Consider the following 24,665-nt stretch of genomic DNA (forward strand, 5'->3'; position numbering starts at 1 on the left):
CTTCTGTAAGGATCAGACCTGTCCTGAGGCCTTTGTAAATTGTCAAAACTCTGATTTAACCATGATGCAGTGTCAGCAAAGAATGTTTCTGTGTTTCAACAGAACTATGAAATTTTATCTCTAATGTGATGGAATTAAGGGGTAGGACCTTGAGCCCAGCCTGGTGGCTCACACCTTTAGTCTGACCACTTTGGCAGCAGAGGACAGGCAGATCTCTGTGAGTTCAAGGACACCCTGGTCTACATAACAAGTTCCAGCTCCATAGTGAGACCCTGTCTCAAGAATAACAAAAAAGAGGCGAGACCTTTGTTAAGTGACTAGAGGTGATAGTGGGACCAGGCCCTTCTACATGGGATATAGTCATCATTTATAAGGGTCTGGGAGCAACTTGTACTCTGTACCATGTGACGTCACGGTACTAAGATGGCAGGGGATGTGACCCTTACCAGAAACCTGTTGTTTCCTTGATCTTTGACATCTAGCCTCCAGAAGTATGAGAAATAAGTGGTTTTGTTTAAAATTATCTTTTAAAAACAGTCTGAACAAAAGAGACCTTTAATGTTTAAAAACACATTTAATGAAAATCAGATTCATGAAGTAAAATACCCACTCATGAGTGAACCAGGAAGATGCTCATGCAGGTGCCAAGCAGTCATCCCGGTGGTGTTCAGGCTTCATTTAGTCAGCGAGTCCATGCCAGCCCTCCTCCCAACTTCTGGCAGCTGGGTTGAAGTTCAGCCTGGTAACTATCTGCAGAGAGCGCAGGAACCCAACTAACTCTTCCTAACTACCTACTGAGGGACCTGGCAGGGCTTGTCTATGAAGGCATGCAGTGCCGTAGGCTAACACAAAGGACTGGGGCAAGACTCCTCCCTCTCTACCGAGTTTCTATTCAGGGAAAGACAAAGCTGACATTCTGGTATACCACAGAGGGGAGCTGGGGGACCTTTGGGAGAACAGAAACGCCCACTACTGGATAAGGAACACCTCTGAAGGCAGCAGCAGTGAACGGCTCCCAGAACTCTGCCCAGCAACTTGCTTCATAACGCTGATTTCAATTTCATAGTGGGCTGGGGCCCCAGTTAGGGGAGAACATAACTAGAGGAGGCAGGAAAGCCCATACCCACAAGGGGATAGAAAGGAAGGCCAAAGAAACTTCTCACTTATCACTGGGACTCTAAGGACAGGATGTCCGTTCTTGGGAGAACTGTTTAACAAGGCTCATAGGGCTACCTGAGGGGGACAGGCATGTAAGTCACAGGGAAAGGGCGGGATCCAGGCAGCAGCTGGAGCAGCAACTAGAAGAAGGGGAACCACATGGTCACAATACACACAATACAGTGCATCAAAGTAAAAAGAGCAGAGTATCGGGCACCTGACTTTACAGCAAAGGCTTCTCCGGCTGCCACTGTCCCATGAGTTACCCCTGAATGCAACTGCCCACCCAAATGCACATCCAGGACAGAGGAGGAAGAAGCTGACCTAGCTGAGACAAATGCTCCCACAGAGAGCAGACTTTATACTTTCCACATGTGGACTACATTTGAACCCCAGTTTGGCTTCTACCACATCCCTAGGAGTGGTAAGGAAAGCAGCCCGAAATCTGCAGACCAGCAGAAGAGACACGAGTGACCAAGGCAAGGGAGTCCTTGTGCAAATGGAGAACCTGAAAAAGTGGCAACAAGTCAAAGCCATCAAGAAAAGTAGATGAGCGGCAAGTGGCTGGAGAGAGCAAGCCTGTAACTGGAGTAGCAAGTTTGGTCTCTGGCCCAAGAGAAGTCTGTTGCTGAAACCAGCCAGGAGCCCCAGGACAGCAAGGCTTCTGGGGGAGCAGAGACTGCATCGCCGACTGTTCCCAGGAGCCCCTGCCCGCTTCACTCCCTGTCATGCAACAGGGGCTGGAAAGAAGGAAGATGCACAGGGGTTAAAGACATGACCTCAAAAGAGCCTGAGCTTCAGTAGGCACAGCAGGCCCAAGCTGCTCAGACAGACCCTCAACCTGCAGGGTGAACCGAGCCAAGCCACCAGATCTTCCAGGGAAGCCCAAAAGTTCCCAAGACTGGTCCATAGCATATCTTCCCACACCTGCCAGATGCCTCAGTGGCCAAGAACAGGCAAGACCTGCTTTAAGCACTTGTCCCACTATTCTTGCCATAGAGTTGGCAGAACCTCACCAGGCTTAAGCCCTTCTACATGCCATCTCACAGAGCCAAGGAATCTTGCAGGTGAGGGGGGACACCAGAGTCCCCATCGACCACTCAATCTGCACCTTCAAGCTGCTTGGCTTCCCACCTGGCTACAGGGTCGATCTTCTTAGCAAAGTGCTAAGAAGTCCTTCTTGGGTCTTTCTCTAGACCTGGCCTTATTCCACCTAAAATGGGAGACAAGCAGTCATACCTGTCTGTCAGTCAGAGATCCTGGATCTGGACGCTTCCATGATGAAGCCAGAAGAACATAGAGAACCAACAAGCCAAAAGCCACCACCAAGAGCCCTGTGCTGTTAGCAAAGACAGCCTCACCAGGCAGGCTGGAATAGGGCTTGGTGGCATTTTTCCTGGAAATAACAAAATAATGTGGGCCTTTAGAAGATCCTTTTTTTTTTCCTTTGGCCTAGCGAGAGACGAGATTCCTACAAACTGGAATTAACATACTACGTCCCTATCATAATGACAGGCAGGAACTGTGTAATGCCTTAGCTATGGGGAAAATGAGGATCCTGGTGAAATGAACCGGCCCACCTTTATATAACTAGTACATAGTACAAAAGATCTAAACCCCAGGGCTGATTTCCAATGTTATTTTCTGTTCACTATACCAAACTGCCTCAAAACCCAGGAAAACAGTGGCTACACATACAGGCTCTGGAGGCAGACAGCCTAACTCAGTTCCCACTTCTGCCCTTTACTGGCTCTATGTTCTTTTTTTTTTTTTTTTTTTTTTGCTCTATGTTCTTAGGTAAGTTGCTCTGTGCCTCAGTACACTTTTTCTTTTTCTTTTTTTTTCTTTTTTTTCTTTTTTTTGGTTTTTCGAGACAGGGTTTCTCTGTGTAGTCCTGGCTGTCCTGGAACTCACTCTGTAGACCAGGCTGCCCTCGAACTCAGAAATCTGCCTGCCTCTGCCTCCCAAGTGCTGGGATTAAAGGCATGTGTCACCACCACCTGGCTACACTTTTTCTTTTTTGACAAAGTCTCAGTATGTAGCCCTGCCAGGCCTGGAACTCACTATGTAGAGCAAGCTGCTCTTGACCTCAGAGACCTGCCTGCCTATGCTGTTAGGATTAAAGGCAGCCAGCCACTATGCCCTAGCTCATTACATTCTCTAATGCGAACAGCACCAGATGTTATAGAGTGCTTAAGATGATTAAAGGTGAGGTGCTTTGAGCAGTTTCTGACAAACAAAAGGTGCTGTGTCACTTGGTGCTTAGTAAGTATTCCCAGTTTACCAATTTCAACCTAAAGACCAGTTAATTCTATCACCTTCCAGATCAAGAATTGGACTCAAGCCCTCCATTGGCTGTCCTGTGATTGATTATAGGATGTATCTCCTGAAGCCCCTACTCCCTCCCATATGTCTTAGTGTTAGAGGCCCCTTGAAACTTACAAAACAAAGAAAAGCTTCTCATTGATGCCGGAGATAACAGATGTGATGGACAGGGAAAGGATGCAGGCTCCAAAGAAGACATGCACAGGTTTCAGGAGGCTTCGCAGCCACTGGGATGCCCAGGGCAGGAGAAAGACGGCGAAGCCCAGGAACCACTGTGGACACAAGGGAAGAAGTCCGTGGAGCTATGGGTTGACGGCAATTGTGCCCATTCACCTATAGCGCTTCCTGCTGGTCACTATCCTACTCCCCCTCTTTTTCAACTCAAATATTCCCACCATGCTCAGCCCTGACTACACACCACACATCACTGTCGTCTGACTATTTCTATTATACAGCAACAAATGTGTGAAGGGCTTGTAGCAAACACTCAGAAAACTTAGCCGTCCTTGTTAACCTTAGATTCCAGCCAGTCCTAGCCCATAAACAATTCAAGTACAGGACAGGCACTGGAATACTGAAATTACTTTTTAGAACTGTTTTTGGTTCAAAGAGGGGAAGAGTGGAAAAAGCAAAAAAGAGGCTGCATTGGAGTCAGCATGACATGTGAGATACAAAGTCAGTAGGACAGACGAGCAGTGTGACAGGTATAAGGAGAAAGATAAAAGTCGGAATCCAACTCTCACAGGACTTAAATAGCAACTCTACAGAATATAGGGCCCTCCCCTAGCAAGGAGCAGAAAGAATACTGGGAGCAGAGGCTAGTGCAGCCATGCCCAAAGCACACAGTACCCACAGGGACTCAGAAGGAAGAGGCAGAGGACACCTACCTGGCAGGCGAAGAGGATGACAGTGGTGATGCCCAGCCAGCTATGCAGGGAGTAGAGGTGTGCTATTTTTGAATGGTTGTGAAACCGAAAGACAGCAATCAGCCCCACAACAGTGAAGGTGAAGGCCAACAGGTGTAGTGCTGCATGGAGAACTTTCCAGGGCAGCTTGGGCCCCACCCATGATGAAGGCAGGCGATACACCAGTGAGGCTGCAGAGAGAACAGTCCCAGGGCTTAGCCACATCACCTTACACTCCCCTGATGTGACCCTACACAGGCTCTCAACAGGAAGAAGTAAGTGCCAGTACATTGATTCCTGTCCTGATTTGTTTCTTGTCAACTTCATACAAACTAGTTATCTGAGAAGAGGAAATCTAGTTGAAAAATCCCCCCTCATCAGATTGCCCACAGGCAAGTCTGTAGAGCATTTTCTTGATTAGTGATTGATATGGGAGGGCCAAGCTCACTTTAGGTAATATCATCCCTGGATTGGTGGTCCTAGATGGTTATTAAGAGAACAGGGCTGGAGAGATGGCTCAGTGGTTAACAACACTAGTTGCTCTGCCAGAGGACTTGAGTTCAATCCACATGATGGCTCACAACCATCTGTAACTCCAGTACCAGGGAGATCCTACACCTTCTTCTGGTCTCTGAAGGTACTGGATACACAAGGCACAGAGATATACATGCAAGCAAAATAGCCATAGACTCAAAAACAACGATTAAAAAGATTTAAAAGAAAAAAAGGAAGGAAGGAAGGAAGGGAGGGAGGGAGGGAGGGAGGGAGGGAGGGAGGAAGGAAGGAAGGAAGGAAGGAAGGAAAAAAGGGAGGGGGGAAGGAAAAAAGAAAGCAGGCTGAAGAAGCCATGAGGACCAACCCAGTAAGCTGCCTTCCTCCACAGCTTCTGTTCAGTTCCTGCCAACTTCTCTTTCAGGCTGGACTAAAAGTATAAGGTAAAATAAATCCTTTCCTCCCCAAGTTGTTGTTCATGTTTTATTACAGCAATAGAACCTCTAGCTAAGCCTGCTCAGCACCTGCCACCTCCTGTTATTTGCAGGAGGCAGTTGGCCAGGAACAGAAGCAAGAAGAGCCCGTTAAAATGGGAGGAGTTTTTTCAAACTGCCCTGGCTCAATCCTGAATGCAGTTCTGTGGACTGATAAGCACTGTCTCTCCAGGTCTCATCACAGTGAATCCATCCAGCCAAGGATGGTTAAGAACCCAGGCATGAAAGCCAAGGATGTAGCTGTGAAGAGACCCTGTCTCAAAAAACAAAGTGGGGTTCACAAGATACCTCGGCAGGTAAAAGCACGTGCCACATAAGTCAAAAAACTTCAGTGCAATCCCTGGAACCCACAGTTAAAACAAAGAACTGACTCTTAAAAGCTGTCCTCTGATTTCTACAAGCATGCTGTGGCATGCCCGTGCCCACGTACACACATATACACATACACATATCACCACCACACTAGTAATAAGTAACACAGCAAGGAATTTAGGACAGAGCATAGTAGTACAGGAAGCAGAGGCAGGTGGATTTCTGTGGGTTCAAGGAAAACCTGGTAGAGTTACATGTTTACACACATGTGTGCGTGCATATGCATACATCATAAGAAAAGTCAAGAACCAGAGGGAATGTGTGAAGTATACATAGTGAGCGGCTTTTGGCAATGCTATCATCATTCCCATCCTACAACTGGGAAAAACAGGGTTCACACAGATTTGAATGCATGGGGCAAAGATGGATCCTTGACCCAACTGTAATACAAGAGGCTTTAACTTGTTTTTCTCTAGAGCAAACTGCAGTGTCAGGCCAAATCTAGCCTGCTGCCTAGTTCTTGGAATGAAGCTTCACTGAGACAGTTACGCTCATGCCTGTTATATATTTTCCATGGCTGCTCTCTGCTCCCATGATATGATGCCCATGCCCACATTCATATTCTCTCTCTCTCTCTCTCCCCCTCTCTGTCTCTGTCTCTGTCTCTCTCTCTCTCTCTCTCTCTCACACACACACACACACACACACAGCCCACTACTATCACCTCCACACCAATAATGAAAATATAGAAGCAGAGCAATACAGGTTACAGTCATACCATTACAAAGCTTGAAAAAATTAGCCTCTAGTCCTTTACACAGAGTTTTGCTAACCCTGTCTCAGAGGATCTGTGAAGCTGTCCCTACACTTTCCACTTCTTCCTCCAAATGATAGCTGGTCCCAGGGACAGCCCAATTCACCCTGCCATGGTAGTCTCAAACTCAACCCTCCTGGAGAGGCTAAGTGCTACCAGGCCCAGGCCTAGGCCACAGCATGCCTCCCACACTGTGAACTTACTACTCACCAGCTCCATAGAGCACCACCATGCCAGAAACCATGAGCACTGGGTGCCAGTTAAACATGTGCACAGTGCCATCCCAGGCAAAGCCACCACGCCAGTACTGCATCCAATAGGTAGTGAAGAGGATGCACATTGATCCCAGGGATCCCAGCACCATGCAGGATAGGTAAAACCATCCTGAAGCCATTCCGATCAAGAACTCCTAGAAGAAGCAGAAATCACATGTCCTGGCTGACCATGGTGTACCCACACAGCAGCTAAAGGAACTAACACTGACCTCTCTTTCTGCCTGTGGTATGGAATCTTTTGCTTCAGTTCCTCTGTCTCCAGATGGCCTCGATGTTGAGGTAAGCTCACAATGAGTGAGGCCCCACCCCTGCATCTGGCATGGCACAAACCAAGTATAGCACTCTGGTGAGATGACAAGGCCCTGGACGCACAGCCTTGGTACTGATTAGCCTCTCCACACAGAACCAGAAGGAAAAAAATGACTGCCACACCCAACCCAGTTAAGGCACAAATATTAAAACCCTAACTGCTTAGACCAGACCACAAATTCCCTGGGTTCCAGCATAAGGTAGCAAACCCACAATCTAATGGGGTAAACATGTTCTAGGCTGGGTATGCCTTAAAATGACTGGGTGCAGGGCTGGAGAGGCAACTCAACAGTTAAGGGCATTTTTTGTTGTTGTCTTGTTTTTGTTTTTCAAGACAAGGTTTCTCTGTGTAGCCCTGGCTGTCCTGGAGCTCACTCTATAGACCAGGCTGGCCTCAAACTCAGAGATCCTTTGCCTCCTGAATGCTGGGTTAAAGGTATATGCCACCACTACTTGGCCATACATATAAATTTTTTTTTAAATAATTGGGTATGGAAGAGTTGTAAATGGCAAAGGGTTTTGGATTTGGGAATATTTGAATGTTGCATGTTTTAAGTGAAACTTCTGGTGACCAAAATTTTAGGTCTGGCTGGGCATGGTGGCACAAGCCTTTACACAGAGCTCCCAGAAGGCAGAGGTGGAAGGATCTCTGTGAGTTTGAGGACATCTGGTCTACAAGTACCTAGCACATTCCTGGACAGCCAGGGCTGCAGAGAGAACCTATCTCAACCCTGGCTTAATATAAAACAAAGCAAAGCAAAACAAAACAACAAAACCAGAGACAGGCAGATCTCTGAATAAAAGGCTAGTCTGGTCTACAGAGTGAGTTCTAGGACAGCTAGGACTACACAGAGAAACCCTGTCTCAAAAAACCAACCAGAGTTTTAAGTTTCAGAATCTTCTGGACTTTTAGCTAGGGATGCTCAATCCCTTCCATTATGTCATCTGTGAAAAGGCTCTATGTGCTCCCATTTCTCTATAAAAAGGTCTTCCTTGCAAAGAATGAATTCCATGGAGTCAGATTTCAATGCCAGAACCCTCCACTCCTCTCCATGAACTGAGGGTATCCCTTGGCTGTTTGTACACCTGAGACTTACTTCTGCTTTCTATTTTCTGGGGAAAGTCCAAAGGAGAAAAAGAGGAACCAAGAACTCATGGTCTAGAAAATGATTATTTTTAGATTTCCACCAACTCAGCTTTCAGGTTTTCTCTGGTGAGTATTTATGTCACAAGAAGGTATTCTTTAAAACCAGGTGAGGGGCTAGATTTGTAGTGTAAATGACAGGGGCAGGCATGAGTTAGATTCCCATTACAATATACACACTTTTAAAAAACAGGCCAGGCAAGTGGAAAAGACCCAGCCCTGCATCCAGTAAATACACACCAAGAAGGTAATGTGGCTTCTTGATATTGAGGGCCATCTCTCTGGACCATCTAAAAGGAAGAACAGCCAATAATGCCCAAGGAGGGATAATACCCAAATCCTCACCTTTAGACCCAGCAGAAGGCTCACAGAAAGGTGGCCTGATCTCTGATTTTCACCGTCTGAGCACCCTGACGTGTCCTCTGAAAGAAAAGCATGGAAATAAAAATTATTAATTGAACACCAGCTTTAAGCACTAGAAACTGATATACAGTCTCACCTACTCCTCTTGGTAACTCTGTGAAGACTATCACCTCAATCCTATACACGAGGAAACTAAAGTTCAGATGCACAGTAACTACCACCAGGACCCAGAAAGTCCACAGGAGTTTCAAACCCTTGTCTACTTAGCTTCAAGCTCTTAGATCTTTTTCCTTATCCACAGGCTATAAGATCATAACAAAAAACGAAAGGACATTATTGAGAATCAAGTATTATAACTTCACATTTGTTACTATCAGAGTATTTCAAAGTGTGTGTGTGTGTGTGAAGGTATCCCAAGTGATGTACATGCAGGTATCCACAAAAGCCAGAAACAGTTGTTAGGTTCTCTGGAGCTGGAGTTAGTCTTGTGGACCACCCAACTTGAGTGCAGGAAATCAAATCTAGGTCCTGTGAAAGAGCAGCAAGCATTCTTAACCACTGAGCCATCTCTTTAGCCCCTACAGGATTTTATCCTAACCACTAACAAAACCTCAAGCTAGTTAAGCAAGGTGGTATCTATGCCACTAGCTACTTGAGAGGCTGAATCAGAAGGATCATTTGAGTACAGTAGTTCAACATTAGCTTGAGCAACATAGTGAGACCAGCTCCCCCAACAAACAAAAACCTGAAGCTCATGGTTCCCATGCCTGCCCAGGCCTCTCTGTAGCCTTGATTACATCTCATGACATGCCAGATAGCCATCCAACCAGCAGCAGATGCTGGGTTCTCACAGGTGACTCTAGTTAGTAGCAATCTCTGAGAAAGAACTGAGGGCTAGGGGGAAAACTATGTTTCATGACTGAGCCACTGGGTCCAGGGATTTATTAGCCAGCCTCAGAGCTGCCTCCTTGATTCATGCAAGAGCAAAAAAGGTTTGGGATTCTCAGGTGTCCACCGCCTAACACAACCTCCACTTTTCCAGTGAAATGCTTCAGTTATCTGACAATGCTGATTTCTGCAATTTATTTTCTTTTACAAAAGGAAGAAGGAGACAATGGTCCCTTTGCCCATTGTTCACTCTCTCACCCCTTGAGAGGGAGTTCTATACAATGTTCTCTCTGAACACTGTCTACTTCATTTCTGGCTCATGCCCCACCTTCACCTTGTAATAAACTCTACATGTCTTCTATCTTGAAACTTAAAAGTGGGATGGTACATGTCTATAATCTCAGTATTCTAGAGGTAAAAACCAGAAGAATCCGAAGCCTGAGGTCATCCTCGGCTACATGTCTATAAAGCTGAGCCTAGCCTAGGCTAAATAAGACCCTGGGTGGGGGGCAGAGGTGTGGGGGAGGCATATGAAGAGAAGGCTCTGCAGTTAAGAAGTTAAAAGTACAGACTGGTCTTGCAGCACACCACAGTTGAGTTCCCAGCACCTGCATCAGCTCACAGCTCCAAGGGACCAAATACCTACTTCTAGTCTCCACAGGAACCTACACACATGTACCATTCACAGACAGACACATTTGAGGAAAAGGAAAGGCAAAACATTCCAAACGGACCTGCATCACTCCAGTTACAAGTGCTGGGTGAGCACTTCAAAGCCGACTTAGAACGGAGGGTTGGGGCACTTTTCTGACAGAAGGCAGGAAAGTTAGTTACATTGCTGTCTACAGTTCACAAATAAGCCCTCTCCTTTCCTAAAATAGCAAAAGCAAGGGAAAGAACACAGGCAAAGGCTGAGACTATACTCTCACTTGCACTGAGAGAGCAGTTTGGACTAAGACTTCCAGACATGCTCACCACCAGCGAGTCTCCTGTCCTTGCTTGGCTGAGCCCCATGCTCAGGAAGGGCGTCCACAGACTCTTTAGGCTGTGTAGGGCTTGTAGCCTCTGTCACAACAATGTTCATTCTTGTCTGGTGTAATATAAGAGCATCCAGGAAGGGCATCTTAACAAATGAACATGACTGTGCTTCATTAACACTATTAAGACACTGATGTCTAAGTTTTACATGATTTTCACATTTCACATAATATGATCACCCTGCCCCAATAGTTCAAATGTGTAAAAGCCACTCAGGGTTAGATGTGGCCTATGGGGTGTAGTTTATCTATCCTGATTTAAGAAGTGTACCTAACCTTTATCTAATGTTTTCCTCAATTCTCTGGCTAAAGGATTCTCATAGGCTGAGCTAAAACAGTTCCAGGGTTAAGAAATGAACCTTCCATTACTGTCAGAAAAAGGCTGTACTCCAAACACAGTTACTTTTAGAAGTAAACAGACCAAGGAACAGAGTTTGTCGCTCCTTCCTCAAAGACTGAGGGACACTAAGAATCCTGGGGACCAGATTTAGAGTGCAGATCCTATAAACCCGCATCTTACAAAAGTACTGCAGCGTCAGGATCCAAAGAAGAGTAACTTGGTCAGGCAAATGGCAAGCCTGGTACAGGCACCCAGTTCCTGTGCTCAGTTCCCAGAACTCATTTCCAAAGGCAGCCCCTCCAAACAGCAGGACTCAGGAGTGAGTGCCAAATAATATTCCTCTCAGGAGTGTGAATAAAGTCCACCTTAGCACAAGTGCTCACAGACTGGCCGGTCCTTCGTCCTTCGGACAGCCAGATCTATTCCAGGTGCAAGGGGGTAGGTATGACGTTGACTCCTTTAGTCAGGTTGGTTCTAGCAGTCTTAGATGAGTCGCCTTTTGAAAACCATGAGAGCCTCTAAAAACACCACCTGCAGTACAGAAGGGGAACGGAAAAGTGTCCAATTCTTAAAAGGAGAAATAGGCTGAACGCCGAGTTATGACAGAGCGAAGCAAGGAAGCGGCGGAACCACCACTGGAACCCATATCCCAGCTCTCCCAGGCCGGGTTCTATCCCACCCTTAACAACACAGTGGGACACCTTGGGGGCAGGTCTCTGCGACCCGCCGGTCCGCGGGAGCTGCCACTCCCTAAACTCCTCCAGGACTTCGGCGAATTGACTTTCCAGCTAGTCTGCAGGCCACGGGATCCGCTACAAGAGGGCGCTACCTGAGCTTTTATACGCTCTGCCACTTCCGGTGGTGAGCTAGGGCGTCTGGGAAATGGGGTTTGCAAGCTAAGGGGCGAGTTACTGAGCGGTTTCTTGTCCGATTCCTAAGAGCGCTGCCTCCTGTCAGCCTTGTCTCTAACCACAGATCCCGTCCCGAGACAGGAGAAATGCTGGGGTTAACAGCCTCTCGCTAGGGTAGGCCCTCAGCGAGGCAGGATAGATAGAACCGGTCTCAGGGAGAGCCTGGAAAAGCAAAGGCCCTAACATGGCGGGCAATTAGGAATCTACTTCCGGAATTTAAAGTCGGCTTCCGGAAGCCGAGAGGGTGTTCCCATGACAACCGACGTCGGTTCTTTGAGGTGAGTGTAGATGATGCCGATCATAGAGTGGCTGGAAGTCAGAATTTTGTGTTGCTATTGCTTTTACTATGGGTCTTTTGCCGAGGCATTCCGGTTTGTGAGCGGATTGGGACGGGTGAGGAAAACCGCATTAAATTGGAGGGTGCTCGTCCGCGTAGCTAGAGCGAGGGGCGTTTCTATCTAACGGATGCCATTGATGGAGCCTTACAAAGTGGTGCGTTTGGCTCTACTCACTTGCGATCTGGAGGAAATTACTCTAACTATGTGTCCTTGCCTGTAGTCAGGGGACAGTTCTTTCCTACCTTGCACATTGTTATGAGGATTAAAGTAAAATCTCTTGGTTAACAAGATTATCGTGGCGCTGGTATCTAGGAGAGAGATTGTGAAAACTCAAGCCCAGAGAAGATACATTCATATATCCAAAAAACATGAGGCTTTTCCACCACGGAAGGTGGACGGGTCCTGAACCCCTCAAAATCTTTGCAAAATGAGGGTTATATGCGCTAAAATGGCTGCTTTTCAAGTCCAGGGATTAAGTAAAGTTTTAAATATGCTCCCCTTACCTGCTGCCTCAGTGTTTCTGTCATAATCTTTATAAAGGTCTTCTAGGAAAGTACTGTGTCCTCTCAACTCTTTCTGTATGTGACACTGCCCATTTCTATGAGAACATATCCCTCACCTACTTAGACAGCACTCTATCAGTTATGAAATAGGCTGGTTGTGTAGTGCCTCTATTAGAATACCTCTCTGCCACCTACCAGCTGTGGAATCTTGGTCAAATTAGTTAATTTTGCTGAGCCTCAGTTTCCACATCTATGAATTGAGGGAAATAAGAGTTTATTTCCTACCTTATGAAGTTATTATAAGGTCTTTAAATATGTCTGTGATTGAAACAGTTCCTAGAGTGTTGCATGTAGTATATAAAGGTTTATTTACTACTATTACTACTATGTAACCAGGCTATCACTTCTCTGTAGTAACCTAAATATTCTTGGTTAGAGTTGTACATTTGTCTGGTGTGGGTACATTCCTGTAAAACAGGCACAGGGTGAGGCAGGAAGATCAAGAATTCAAGATGAGGGCTGGGGAGATGGCTCAGTGGTTAAGAGCACGGGCTGCTCTTCCAGAGGTCCTGAGTTCAATTCCCAGCAACCTCATGGTGGCTCACAACCATCTGTAATGGGATCTGATGCCCTCTTCTGGTGTGTCTGAAGGCAGCCACAGTGTACTCATATAATATATATATATATATAGTGTGTGTGTGTGTGTGTGTGTGTAAAAGAATTCAAGATGAGCTTGGGCTACATAGCAATATCTGGTTAAAAAAAAAAAGAAGGATCAGACATGAAGAAAAGTCTGCTGTTATTAGTCTCTAGAAAGAATGACAAGTTAAGGTGCAGTGGGGGATGGGTTTTGTCTTGTTTTGTTTGGTGAAGTCTTGGCTCTCATAACCCAAGCTGGCCTCAGACTTTCAATCCTCCTGTTATAGGTTCCTGAGTATTGTGATTACAGTGTGTGCCACTATGCCTGGCTTTAGTTGGGCTTTTGTTTTTATGATTGGTTGTAACTAATATACCCTGATTACCTAGAATGGTGTGTTGCATACCGATGCTCAGTAGATGTTTGCTGCTAGACTTCTGATCTTGTCCTCCTTGCCCTTCCTCCCTTTCTTGCCTCTCTCCCCTCCAAACAGGTCCTTGCATTAGAGCCAGGGAGACAGCTCTGATTTGGAAAGACTAAACATCTCTCCCCAAGTTCTGGGCAGAGAGAGAACCAGAAGTTATTTTCTCCAGAACTGTGGAATGTACCCTTGGGAGTCCCAAAAATCAGACAGAAGATGCTCCAGACCAGTAACTACAGCCTGGTGCTCTCCCTGCAGTTCCTATTGCTGTCCTATGACCTGTTCGTCAATTCCTTCTCGGAGCTACTCCGAATGGCTCCTGTTATCCAGCTCGTGCTGTTCATGTGAGTATAAGCAGGCCTGAAAAGCTGACTCCAAAGAGTGTGAAGGCCCTGACTGGCACAGTTGAGCATTTTAAAGTTATTAATTAGTGTGTTTAGAGGTCTATGCTGTTTAGGGGTTTGGAGTGACAATGTCATAGAGAAGAACAGATCTCTTCATTCCCCTTGGCTCTTAGGGCCATCTCTTAAGTCCTCATACAGCCCCCACTTGTCTATACTTTGTTTTATGTGTCTACAGCATCCAGGATGTTGCAATCCTCTTCAACATCATCATAATTTTCCTCATGTTCTTCAACACCTTCGTCTTCCAGGCCGGCCTGGTCAACCTCCTATTCCATAAGTTCAAAGGGACCATCATTCTGACATCTGTGTACCTTGCCCTCAGCATCTCCCTACATGTCTGGGTCATGGTAAGAATGAAAGCTCTGAATTTCTACATATTTAATTTTTAAAAAAATTACATATAGCTATTATGTCTGTGTGTAGGTAGATGGAGGTGTGAGTGTCAAAGGATAACTTTCAGGAGTCTGTTCTTCCACCATGCAGGTTCTGGAGATTGAACTGCAGTTATCAGGGCTGGCAGCAAATGCCCCCAACCACTGAGCTTTCTCATTGCCCCTTTCACATCTTCAAAGAACTACCAGTATCTGGGCATGGTGACTAACACATGTAATTCTAGCACCTAGCAGGCCAAGGCAGGAGGATTAAGATAAATTCAAGGTCATCCTGGATCTACAGAGTTAAGTTCTAGGCCATCCTGGATTATAGTGTAAGACCTGTCTGTCTCAAGACAATCTTACAAAATGTGGTAGCATCTCCCTGCAATCTTAGTTTTCTGAGGGCCATGACAAGTTCATCCTGGGCTAATAAACTCAATAGCAAGAACCTGGAGGCCACAATGAGTATGATGGGCTGGAAGATGGCTCAGCAGCTATGAGCACTTGCTCCTCTTGCAGAGGACCTGGATTTGGCTCCTAGCACCCACATCAGGTGACTCACAACTCCTTTAATTCTAATCCATTTCTTCTAGCCTCTGCTGGTACTAGCACATTCATGGTACACATATACACACGAAGGCACTCACACATATACAGAACATAAATCAATTGCCAGATGTGGGTGGTACACACCTTTAATTCCAGTACTTGGGAGGCAAAGGCAGGCAGATTTCTGTGAGTTAGAGACCAGCCTGGTCTAAAAGATAGTGGCCAGGCCAGCCAGGACTGCATAATGTTAGACTGTGTGTCAAAAATAAATAAAATTAAAACAAATAAATAAATCAATCTTTTTTTTTTCAAGAAGGATATGAAAACTCATGAGATACACAAAAAGATGGAAGAATTAGGGAAGCAGAAGTTAGCAGCCATGAAAATCAGATCTGATCTGGGGTTTATGTGAGATAGGTGCTTTATATTCAAGCTGTTGGTCTGATTACATCCTTTTTTTTTTTTTTTTTTTTTTTTTTGGTTTTTCAAGACAGGGTTTCTCTGTGTAGCCCTGGCTGTCCTGTAACTCACTCTGTAGACCAGGCTAGCCTCGAACTCTCGAACTCAGAAATCCGCCTGCCTCTGCCTCCCAAGTGCTGGGATTAAAGGCGTGCGCCACCACCGCCCGGCCAGTCTGATTACATCCTATGTGTATGAAGGCTTGACAGAAAAACAACAAAAAAACAAAGCAAAACACCAGAAAAGTAATGGTAAAGGCTGGGAAATACAACTCAGCAGAAGGACATTTACCTGGCAGGCTCTGTGCTCTGCATTTGACCAAACCTTGTCCTATTAAAAGAAAATCCAACTAGAAGTTTCTGTCCTCTGGAAACACTATTATTCTTCAACATGGTTCAGAATCTTTGGTAAAAAGTAGGTAAAATGAAGGTGTCCTGGGCTGTGACATTTATAAGGCACTTTTGCCTAGCAATCTGTGTTTGAGGATCCAGGGACTTTTCTATTTGGAACAGTTTGCCTTTGCCTCAAATAGGCCTACCAGCATTGAAACAGGAAGTCAGGTCAGTTTTGCCGTCAGCTATGTGGGTAGATGTGTGTTGACAGAGGGTATGTTTAAGTGTTAGTGTCCTGTGGTTAATGTTACAGGCATTGGCTGTTTCTGGGAAACAGCCATGCAAGAGTGTTGCTTTCCTTATGCCCTGTGCAGAGTCCTCATCTTTACACCGGAAACTCAGCCTCCCATGTGTCTCTTTAGTTTTCCTGTAGGCCCCAGATCAGATCCAGTCCTCAGGGTTGCTTTTTTAAGAATATAATTTGAAGCTGTGGTAGAACATGCCTTTAATCCCAGTACTCAGGAAGCAGAGAAATGCAAGTCTCTGTGTGTTTGAGGTTCAGCCCGGTCTACAGAGCAAGTTCCAGGACAGCTAAGGCTACACAGAAAAATTCTGATTCAACACCACTGCCCCTCCAAAAAAAAGATTTGAAAGTGTGTAACAGTGTGTGTGTGTGTGTGTGTGTGTGTGTGTGTGTGTGTGTGTGTGTGTGCAGGAAGAGGAGGGGAACTCTAGGTCTTAGATCTGTATAGCTGGAGTTACAGAGAATGTGACACACACCAATATAGACACTAGGAAGTGAACTCTGTTTTTCTTAAAGAGCAGCAAATGCTCTTAACTGTTCTCGGAAGGTCTTGCAGGCCTTTATTGTTTCCATTTCTTCTGCTTTACAAATTCTTCAATCTCTTTGGATAGCTCATGTGTCTCCTATATGCTTATATGCTTATTTTGATGGCACTCATTAAAATTCCTGACTCTGAGCTAGGGGTGTGGCTCAGGTAGAACTCTTCCCTGGCCGTGGTTCTCACCACCACCTTAAAAACAGCAGACCCTTGGTCTCTAGTCATTTTCTCACTTTCTCTGAACCTACCATGTGGGTGCCCATGGTGTGCCACAGGAAAGCAGGAGAGCAGTGTGCAAGGGTCAAGGGGCTTCCTCTGTCAGGGCCTGTGCTCCACTTCCTGGAGCCCAGTATTTAAGCTATTGATGTCATTAAGCCTGAGGCTGAATGCACCAGAGTGCTGAGCCTGAGATTCTGCAGGCTGAACAGTGAGCAGAGACACTTCTGAGATCATTTTCCCTTGACAAATAAATTCCTCAGTTCAGGTTTAGAGGAGACCCCTTTGAAGCAAAAGATAAAAAGGAGCAGGAGGCGGCTGAGAGCTGGCAAGATGGCTGAGCAGGTTAAGGAATTTTTTGCTAAGCTTGATCCCTGTGACCCACATGATAGAAGGAGGGAAGTAACTCCTGTAAGTTGCCTTTTATCTCCGCATGCATGGTATTGCACACTGAGACATACATATGTACACACACGCACAGACACACACACAGTTTTAAAGAATTATTTTGAAAAAGAGTCTCACTATACGTAGTTCTGGCTGGCCTGGGACTCACTATGTAGGCCAGGCTAGCCTCAGACTTACAGACATCTGCCTACTTCTTTGCCTCCTGAATACTGTGATTAAAAGGTATGCACCACCATGCCTAACTAAAAATTCTATTTATTCTATTTATTTTATTCTTCTAAAAATTCTATTTGAACATATGAGAGTGTTTGCCTGCATGTGTGCATCATGTGTGTGCCTAGTGTCCACGGGGGCCAGAAGAGAGCTTTGGATCTCCTGGAACTAAGTTATAGGAGTTGTGTGCTGTCATATAGCTCCTAGAAACCAAACCTAGGTCAGTGTGCTCTTAACCACTCAGCCATCTTTCCAGCCCCATAAAGAAAAAAGTTTTGAGGTGTTTGAAGCTCCCTTGAGAAATATACCTGGAACTTATGAAAAGAGTGAGGTTAGCATGATTTTCAACCAAGTGGCTTTGCTGCAGCTAAGCAAGTTGGAAATATAACAGCCTCATGGGTCCTTTAACCTTTCCTTTTGTACTCATGTCTCCTCTAGAACGTACGATGGAAAAACTCGAGCAGCTTCAGATGGACAAATGGCCTGCAAACACTGTTTGTATTCCAGAGACTAGGTGAGGATGGAGTGGCTTCAGGTGCACTCACAGCCTGCAGCACAGCTGCAGTCCTGTTTCCCAGCTTCCCAGCTCCATCTGGACAGCCTGGGACAGTGAGGCCAGCCTCACAAAGGGAAGGGGCAGGGCTGCCCTCTGCCCTTTCTGGGAGACCACTCGAACCCCCAGGGGCAGTGGGGGGCCTGGCTGGGCTTAGTTCTCCCCTGAAGGGAACACTGAGGACCCCCGCTGAGGCTGCTCTCTACCTTTGTCCTCAGCCGCAGTGCTCTACTGCTATTTCTACAAAAGGACGGCTGTGAGGCTGGGTGACCCCCGCTTTTACCAGGACTCACTATGGCTGCGCAAGGAGTTCATGCAAGTTCGAAGGTGACCACTTGATGTCACGTGGATGAACACCTTTCCTTCCTGGTGAAGGTCCTGGGCTGCTCTCCAGGGAGGAACAGCCATTGGCACCAGAAAACAGGTGGAGTCCTAGGATACATTTACACTAGCTGTGCTCAGCATTCAAGAAGGAAGACTCACCAGGCCTGGTTGGAAACAGAGGCAGGAGGATTGCTGTGAGTTTGAGGCCTACCTAATGAGTTCTAGGTTAGCCTATAGAGAGAGACCCTATCTCAAAAAAAAAAAAAAAAAGGAAGACCTTTCCTATTGCAAATTAAAGTGTTTTCCCCCACCGCAGACTGTAGTATGAAGTGCAGTCTTGCCTCCTCCGCAGTCCGTCCACTTCCTTCTCTTCCGACACTGTACCACTCACTCTCTTTCCTTCCTCCTTCCTGAGGATCTGCAGCTGTAGAGCTCCCACTCAGCGCAGGTCCTGTTTTGCTGATCCATACTTGAGTGACTGGAGGATGCAGATCATGAGGGCCATGGCCTCCTGACTGACCACACCTTAGTTGTTTAGATTTTATATCCAAAGTACTTTTTTTTACAGTTCTAAAAGGAAATAAATTGAATTCTTTTTAAAAAAAAATAAACTGTAGAGCCTGTTTGTCTGTCTTGGTGTCTTCATGGTGAAGAGATAGACCAAGTCAGAGACCCTCAGCATCACTTTGATTCCTGGGCAATTGAGCTATAAACTAGATACACACTTGCCCCATGCTGAGTCAAAGTACTGATTGGGGTGGCTCACACCTGGGGAGGCCTCGGCAAGAGGGCTACATAGTGAATTCTAGGCCAGCCTGGGCTACAATATAAAGACTATCTCAAACAAAACTAAACAAAAAAGTTCTGGTACTCCTTTGGAAACTTAAGGGATGATTTAATGCCTGCCCCAAGCCCTAAAGTTTCAGATTTCTGTGTTTCTTTCAGTTTCTGTGTTTACCAGAAGCTGAAATTGTTCTCAAGAGAAAAAAAAAAGCTTCACAGCCTGTTTAGCAAAAGAAAGTTTAAGAACATATATGCTACTTTCTGATGCTAAACTGTGATGGTTGGTTGTAACAAACCATCACCAAACTCAGTAACATGCATGCCTAGGCAGTCAGCTGGCAAATGGTAGCAGTCAGCTGATCTGGGCTGGTAAGGGTGATTGCAACTGGGCCTCCTCAAGTCTGTCTGTGGTCAGCCATGATAATCTTGGACCTTTAACTTGACTAACCTAGGATGACCTCAGGAGAAATAACAGCTTACTTCGCTGTGGGTCTTATGACTCATCCACCAGCAGACTACCCTGGGTCTGTGCGCATGATAGTGGCCTAGAAGCAGGAGAGAACATGTCCTGTTGCATTCATAAGTCAGTCCACTGTTTTGATTCCCATTGGTCAAAGCAAGTCATGTGACCCAAAACAAGGTCAAAGTAGGAGGCAGCTGAAGTTTCATGGCAGAGGGTTTGGAAGGGCCTGGGAGTATGGCTCAGTGCTAGAGCATGATCGTAGCATGTGCAAGGCCCTGGGTTCAATGCCCAGCACCAAAAGAAAGAGTTAATACAAGAAAGGACAAAGAACCAACTATTAATCAGATCAGACCGTACCTCATAGCTGTGTGGAACATAGACAATGTTTAAGCACAGGCTAACGCATTGAAAAGGCCAGGCAGCAAATACCTGGGACTACTGGACTGTGACACTGGAAGAAGAGTGAAGCCACAGATGCTACAGTACCTAAATAAAAACAGCTGAATTGGGGAATGGAGAGATGGCTCAGCACTCAACAACCAGAGCTTTAGAGCAACCAGCACTTAAGAGCAATGGTTGTTGTTCCAGAGGTCCAAAGTTCAATTCCCAGCAACCACATGGTGGTTCACAACCAATTATAATGAGATCTGTTGCCCTCTTCTGGCATTCAGGTATATGGGCAGATAGAACATTCATACATAAAATAGATAAATAATTTTTAAAAATGGACAAAAACTAGAATTCACTAGTAAAACTAGTGTGTACATTGAACTTTCAGATTTTTTATTGTTTGCATATCACAAAATATTCCTTTTCATTTTTTCATGTAAAGATTTTACCGGGCTGGTGAGATGGCTCAGTGGTTAAGAGCACTGACTGGTCTTCCAGAGGTCATGAGTTCAAATCCCAGCAACCACTTGGTGGCTCACAACCATCCATAATGAGATCTGATGCTCTCTTATGGGGGTGTCTGAAGACAGCTACAGTGTATTTACATACAATAAATAAATTAAAAAAAAAGATTTTACCAAACTGGGCAGTGGTAGCACCCCTTTAATCCCAGCACTCAGGAAGCAGAGGCAGCTGGATCTCTGTGAGTTAGAGGCCAGACTGGTCTACAGAGCTAGTTGCAGGACAGCCAGGGCTACACAAAGAAACCCTGTCTCAAAAAACAAAACAAAACAAAAAAAAATTGCGCCCTCAGCTGCCCATCCTCAACACAACAATTAAAGGGACAAGCAATAGTGGGAAGCAAAAATGAGATTATTCAATCTAGTCACCGTGGAAGAGGACATATGGAGGGCTCCAGTAACACATCCCCTCAATTCCATCTTCCGAATATTGGACATGGGTTTAAGTTTAAGTAGAAAAAGATAGCAAGATGGTTCAGCAGTTAGAAGGCATACTGTTCTTCCAGAGGACTCAAATTCTGTTCCCAACTTATAACTGCCTGTTATTCCAGCTCCAGAGGCATCCAGCACCTCTGGACTCTGAAGGCACACGCACACACCACACATATAATTAACATATTTTTTAAGTTTAAATAGAGAACAAGGAGTATATATAACAAAGTAGTCCTAGTCAAGGTGTGTCCCAGGCATCATTGACCCATCATTGTCTTGCTCTAATTGTCCTACATGGAAGGTTGTCTGGCAGGTTACCAAAGCTGTATGAAGTGTTTTCCTGGGAGTCCTCCTCTGTATGGCTACAGGCTTCAGCCCTTCTCTTCCCCCTGCACAAGATTCCTGGGGGAAGTTGGATTCTTTGGGGTTCATAGTCTGAAAGCACAAATGTCTCTTTAAAATTACTCTCCTGAGCCAGGCAGGCAGTGGTGGTAGATGCCTTTAATCCCAGCACTCGGAAGGCAGGGGCAGGTAGATCTCTTGGTTTAAGACCACCCTGACCTTCAGAGTTAGTTCCAGGACAGCCAGGGCTACATAGAAAAATACTTTCTCAAAACATAAAAAGATTCCTTTCCTGAAAGATGTTTGCAAAACTGTCAAAAGGCATGTATAGTTTCCAGCACCCACAACGGGGGTGATGAGGGGGGACTCGGACATCTGTAACTCCAGCTTTAGTGGGAGCCAATGCTGTCAGGCCTCTGCAGGCACCTGAATGTATGTAGCACAGAAACTCACATAGGTGTGCACACGTGCACACACACACACACATATTTTTTAAAAAGAGAAAAGGAGTGAACTGATTCCCAAAAAGTTGTCCTGTGACCTTCACACATGCACACAAAATAGATGCACTAAATAAATAGGCAGAATGCATAGACAAATACTAGAAATAAAAACAAAATTGCCATGCCAGTAAACCCTACCTAACTACTTAGAGCCTGACCCGTGTCTTGTAATGGCTTTATAGAAACATCTAGAGCTTAATCCCTAGTGACCCATGGCTTTACCCCAAATGTCCAGTCCCAAGAAAGATAACTGATAATGTAAAATTTACTATTGAACAAGACCAGGAGATATCTCCTTACCTCTGTAAACATGGACCCCACACAAAAGGCACAAGAGATAAGGCCAGAACAACTCCCCTCACCCTCACTCCTGCTCCCTCTGGTGGGGAATTCTCTGAGAATTCACCCACATTTCTTCCTCTGAAATCTTTCTCATGTCACTGAACATGATGGTGCACACTTGTGGTCACAGCACTGAGGGTTGGGAAAGACCAAGACAGGAAGATTACTATGAGTTCTAGGCCAGCTTAGTAGACATAGTGAGTTTCAGGCCAGACTGAGCTAGCATTGCAGTGAGACTTAGTGCAGACTCAGTGAGTCCTGGCCTGGTAATTATGGATTCTCAGCCTGACACAGAACATTCAGATGATGATAAAGTGTTGGCCTTGGATTGTCCAATTGAAGTAAATAATCTTAAATGCCAAAAGCTACCACCTGCATTTATCATATCTTTGTCTGTCCAAGGAAAAGAAAGAGATACCTGTATTTATCGTACATTTGTCTGTGAGAGGAAAAGAGAGAGAGAGATGACAGTATAGCCTGACTTTGAGATTCATTCTAGTTTGTAGCTCTCCTGGCAGGAAAGGAGAAACTCTAAAGACAGACCCCTCCCATGTTCCCCTCCCATGGGCTATTAAGACAATGACCCTAAAGAATTAAGATTTCCTCAGGAATCTCAAGCAGAGAGAAGAGAAGGGCTGAAGCAGTAGAAGAGGCACTTACCCTCTGGAAAGAGATTTCACACAGTTTTAACAACTTGTCAGACCACCTTGCAGGATAGACTGGATCAGAGACAATGATGGGCAGACCACACCTTGACCAGGACTGCTTAGTTAAGCATACTTCTTATCCTCTATTTAAACTAAAATCTCAAATCAGACTTGAGGGTCACTGGACCCCCTTATTTATTCCTTTACTCAGTGGGCCACATTGAACATTGCGAAGGCTTAAATAAGAATGGCCCCATAGGTTCATAGGTTTGAATGCACAGGGAGTGCCACTATTTGAAAGGATCCGGAGTTATGGCCTTCCTGGAGGTAGTGTGTCCCTAGGGGTGGGCTTTGAGGTTTCAAAAACCCAAGCCATGGGCTGGAGAGATGGCTCAGCAGTTAAGAGCACTGACTGCTCTTCCAGAGGTCCTGAGTTCAAATCCCAGCAACCACATGGTGGCTCACAACCATCCGTAATGAGATTGGATGCCCTCTTCTGGTGTGTCTGAAGACAGCTACAGTGTACTCATCAATAAAATAAATAAATAAATAAATAAATAAATAAATAAATAAAAACAGTGCCAGGCCTTGTAAGTATGCAGATGTCAGCTGATATTGCCCCTTAAGCCTAGGGTTGCAGGCCCTTAATTTAAAAAAAAAAACAAACAAGCCATGTCCTCTTTTCTTCTGCCTGCAGATCCAGAGGTAGAACTCTCAGCTACTTCTCCAGCATCATGTCTGCCTGTGTGGCACCATGCTTTCCACCACGACAATGGACTAAACCTCTGAAACTGTAAGTAAGCCCCATTAAATTCTTTTATAAGAGTTGCCTTGGTTAGTGTCTATTCACAGCAACAGAACACTGACTGAGACAAATATATCTCTTTCTTTTTGATGTTTTTGAGATTTAATTTTATTTTATGTGCATGAGTGTTTTGCCTGCATGTATGTCTGTGCACCATGTGTGTGCAGTGCTCACAGAAAACAGAAGGAATACATCATAATCTCCATTCTGGTCCCTAATCTATGTGAGTCTCTTGTCCCCCTTCTCCTTGACAATCTGTATCTACTTATATAACCCCTTCTCCTTTTGTTAAAGACATTTTTTTTCTATGTAGTGCAAACCGGCCTTGAGCTCAAGCTCCTCCTGCCTCAGCCTCATGAGTGTTGTGATGACAGGCAAGTTCCACCACACCAGCTTCATTTATAGCCTTCTAATAGACAATATGATAACAATCAGAAATAGTTTACAAAGGAAAAATTGCTACAGTGCTACTTCAGTCATTTATTTCAAGTCCTTGATATTACATATTTTATAGACACTTGTGATATAGGGAAGGGTCCAGAAAATATATGTGTCTCTGCCCTGTTTCCTGACACTTAATTCCTAAAACCCTTAGAATATCCAAAGTGGTGTCGTTTTGGATACTACTGAGCTGAGGGTATCTGGGGACTCCTAGATTGCTTCACTGGTGGGGCTGACTGCTTGGGGAACTCCTGTGATTAGAGGGAGCTATCAGCCCTACTGAGACCTCTGAGGAGGAAAAGAGGATGAATGAAGCCAGCCACCGACCACCAATAATTAGTCATGCACATGTGTTGGAATCCCCTCAGAAGCCCTAAAGGATCATTTAGAGAGCAACTGATTTGAAAGGCACAAGCCTCACTGCACCACTGGTCTTCTGAGTTGTATTGTATTTTGTTTTGTTTTATGACAGAGTCTCTGTAGCCCTAGCTAGCTTGAAACTCACTGTGTAGTTCAGGCTGGCTTCAAAGTCTTGCTGATTTTCCTGTCCCAGCTTCCTGGGTGCTGGGCTCATAGGTGAGTGAGTCAACACACCCAACTTCTGAGTTGTGCCCTTTATTTTAAGCTGGTAACATATGGAGTCAGCTATTTGTCTG

The 24,665-nt window shown here is 45.3% G+C and overlaps 2 protein-coding genes across 7 annotated transcripts; one reads left to right on the forward strand and one right to left on the reverse strand.

The window, feature by feature from the left end:
• Positions 1-554: 554 nt before the first annotated feature.
• Positions 555-11,673, reverse strand: LOC114629429 (cytochrome b ascorbate-dependent protein 3). Of its 5 annotated transcripts, none has more exons than XM_028777440.1 (9): positions 11,558-11,673; positions 11,222-11,387; positions 10,455-10,569; positions 8,574-8,650; positions 6,711-6,909; positions 4,371-4,579; positions 3,601-3,755; positions 2,398-2,554; positions 555-1,898 (listed from the first exon to the last, which is right to left on the reverse strand). In XM_028777440.1, exons 3-9 carry the CDS (start codon positions 10,561-10,563, stop codon positions 1,875-1,877), a joined length of 930 nt encoding a protein of 309 aa, XP_028633273.1. In that variant the 5' UTR covers positions 10,564-10,569; positions 11,222-11,387; positions 11,558-11,673; the 3' UTR covers positions 555-1,874. The 5 variants fall into 5 exon arrangements, with proteins under 5 accessions (XP_028633273.1, XP_028633272.1, XP_028633276.1 ...); XM_028777439.1 differs by having other exon boundaries at positions 10,455-10,602; XM_028777443.1 differs by lacking the exon at positions 10,455-10,569.
• A 2,114-nt stretch (positions 11,674-13,787) lies between these two features.
• On the forward strand, positions 13,788-23,506 carry Tmem138 (transmembrane protein 138). 2 transcript variants are annotated; one of them, XR_003712676.1, is made up of 5 exons: positions 13,788-14,010; positions 14,246-14,417; positions 17,902-17,977; positions 18,235-18,440; positions 23,461-23,506. XR_003712676.1 is itself a non-coding variant. In XM_028777556.1 (4 exons), the coding sequence occupies exons 1-4, from the start codon at positions 13,883-13,885 to the stop codon at positions 18,345-18,347; spliced, it is 489 nt and encodes a 162-aa protein (XP_028633389.1). In that variant the 5' UTR covers positions 13,788-13,882; the 3' UTR covers positions 18,348-18,963. The 2 variants fall into 2 exon arrangements, 1 of the variants encoding a protein (XP_028633389.1); XM_028777556.1 differs by lacking the exon at positions 23,461-23,506 and having other exon boundaries at positions 18,235-18,963.
• Positions 23,507-24,665: the final 1,159 nt, after the last annotated feature.

The sequence above is a fragment of the Grammomys surdaster genome, unplaced genomic scaffold (genome assembly GCF_004785775.1).
Source record: "Grammomys surdaster isolate TR1022 unplaced genomic scaffold, NIH_TR_1.0 310, whole genome shotgun sequence".
Classification (NCBI taxonomy): domain Eukaryota; kingdom Metazoa; phylum Chordata; class Mammalia; order Rodentia; family Muridae; genus Grammomys; species Grammomys surdaster.

What these genes read in the sequence shown, in the direction of transcription:
- Tmem138 (XM_028777556.1), top strand. Translation starts at nt 13,883, where the DNA reads ATGCTCCAGACCAGTAACTACAGCCTGGTGCTCTCCCTGCAGTTCCTA. An exon ending in CCCTACATGTCTGGGTCATG is followed by an intron (nt 14,418 to 17,901) that starts GTAAGAATGAAA and finishes TGTCTCCTCTAG; the next exon opens with AACGTACGATGGAAAAACTC. An exon ending in GTTTGTATTCCAGAGACTAG is followed by an intron (nt 17,978 to 18,234) that starts GTGAGGATGGAG and finishes CTTTGTCCTCAG; the next exon opens with CCGCAGTGCTCTACTGCTAT.
- LOC114629429 (XM_028777439.1), bottom strand. Translation starts at nt 10,602, where the DNA reads ATGCCCTTCCTGGATGCTCTTATATTACACCAGACAAGAATGAACATT. An exon ending in TCATCCTCTTCGCCTGCCAG is followed by an intron (nt 3,756 to 4,370) that starts GTAGGTGTCCTC and finishes TTGTGTCCACAG; the next exon opens with TGGTTCCTGGGCTTCGCCGT. An exon ending in GAGAAGCTTTTCTTTGTTTT is followed by an intron (nt 2,555 to 3,600) that starts GTAAGTTTCAAG and finishes TGTTATTTCCAG; the next exon opens with GAAAAATGCCACCAAGCCCT.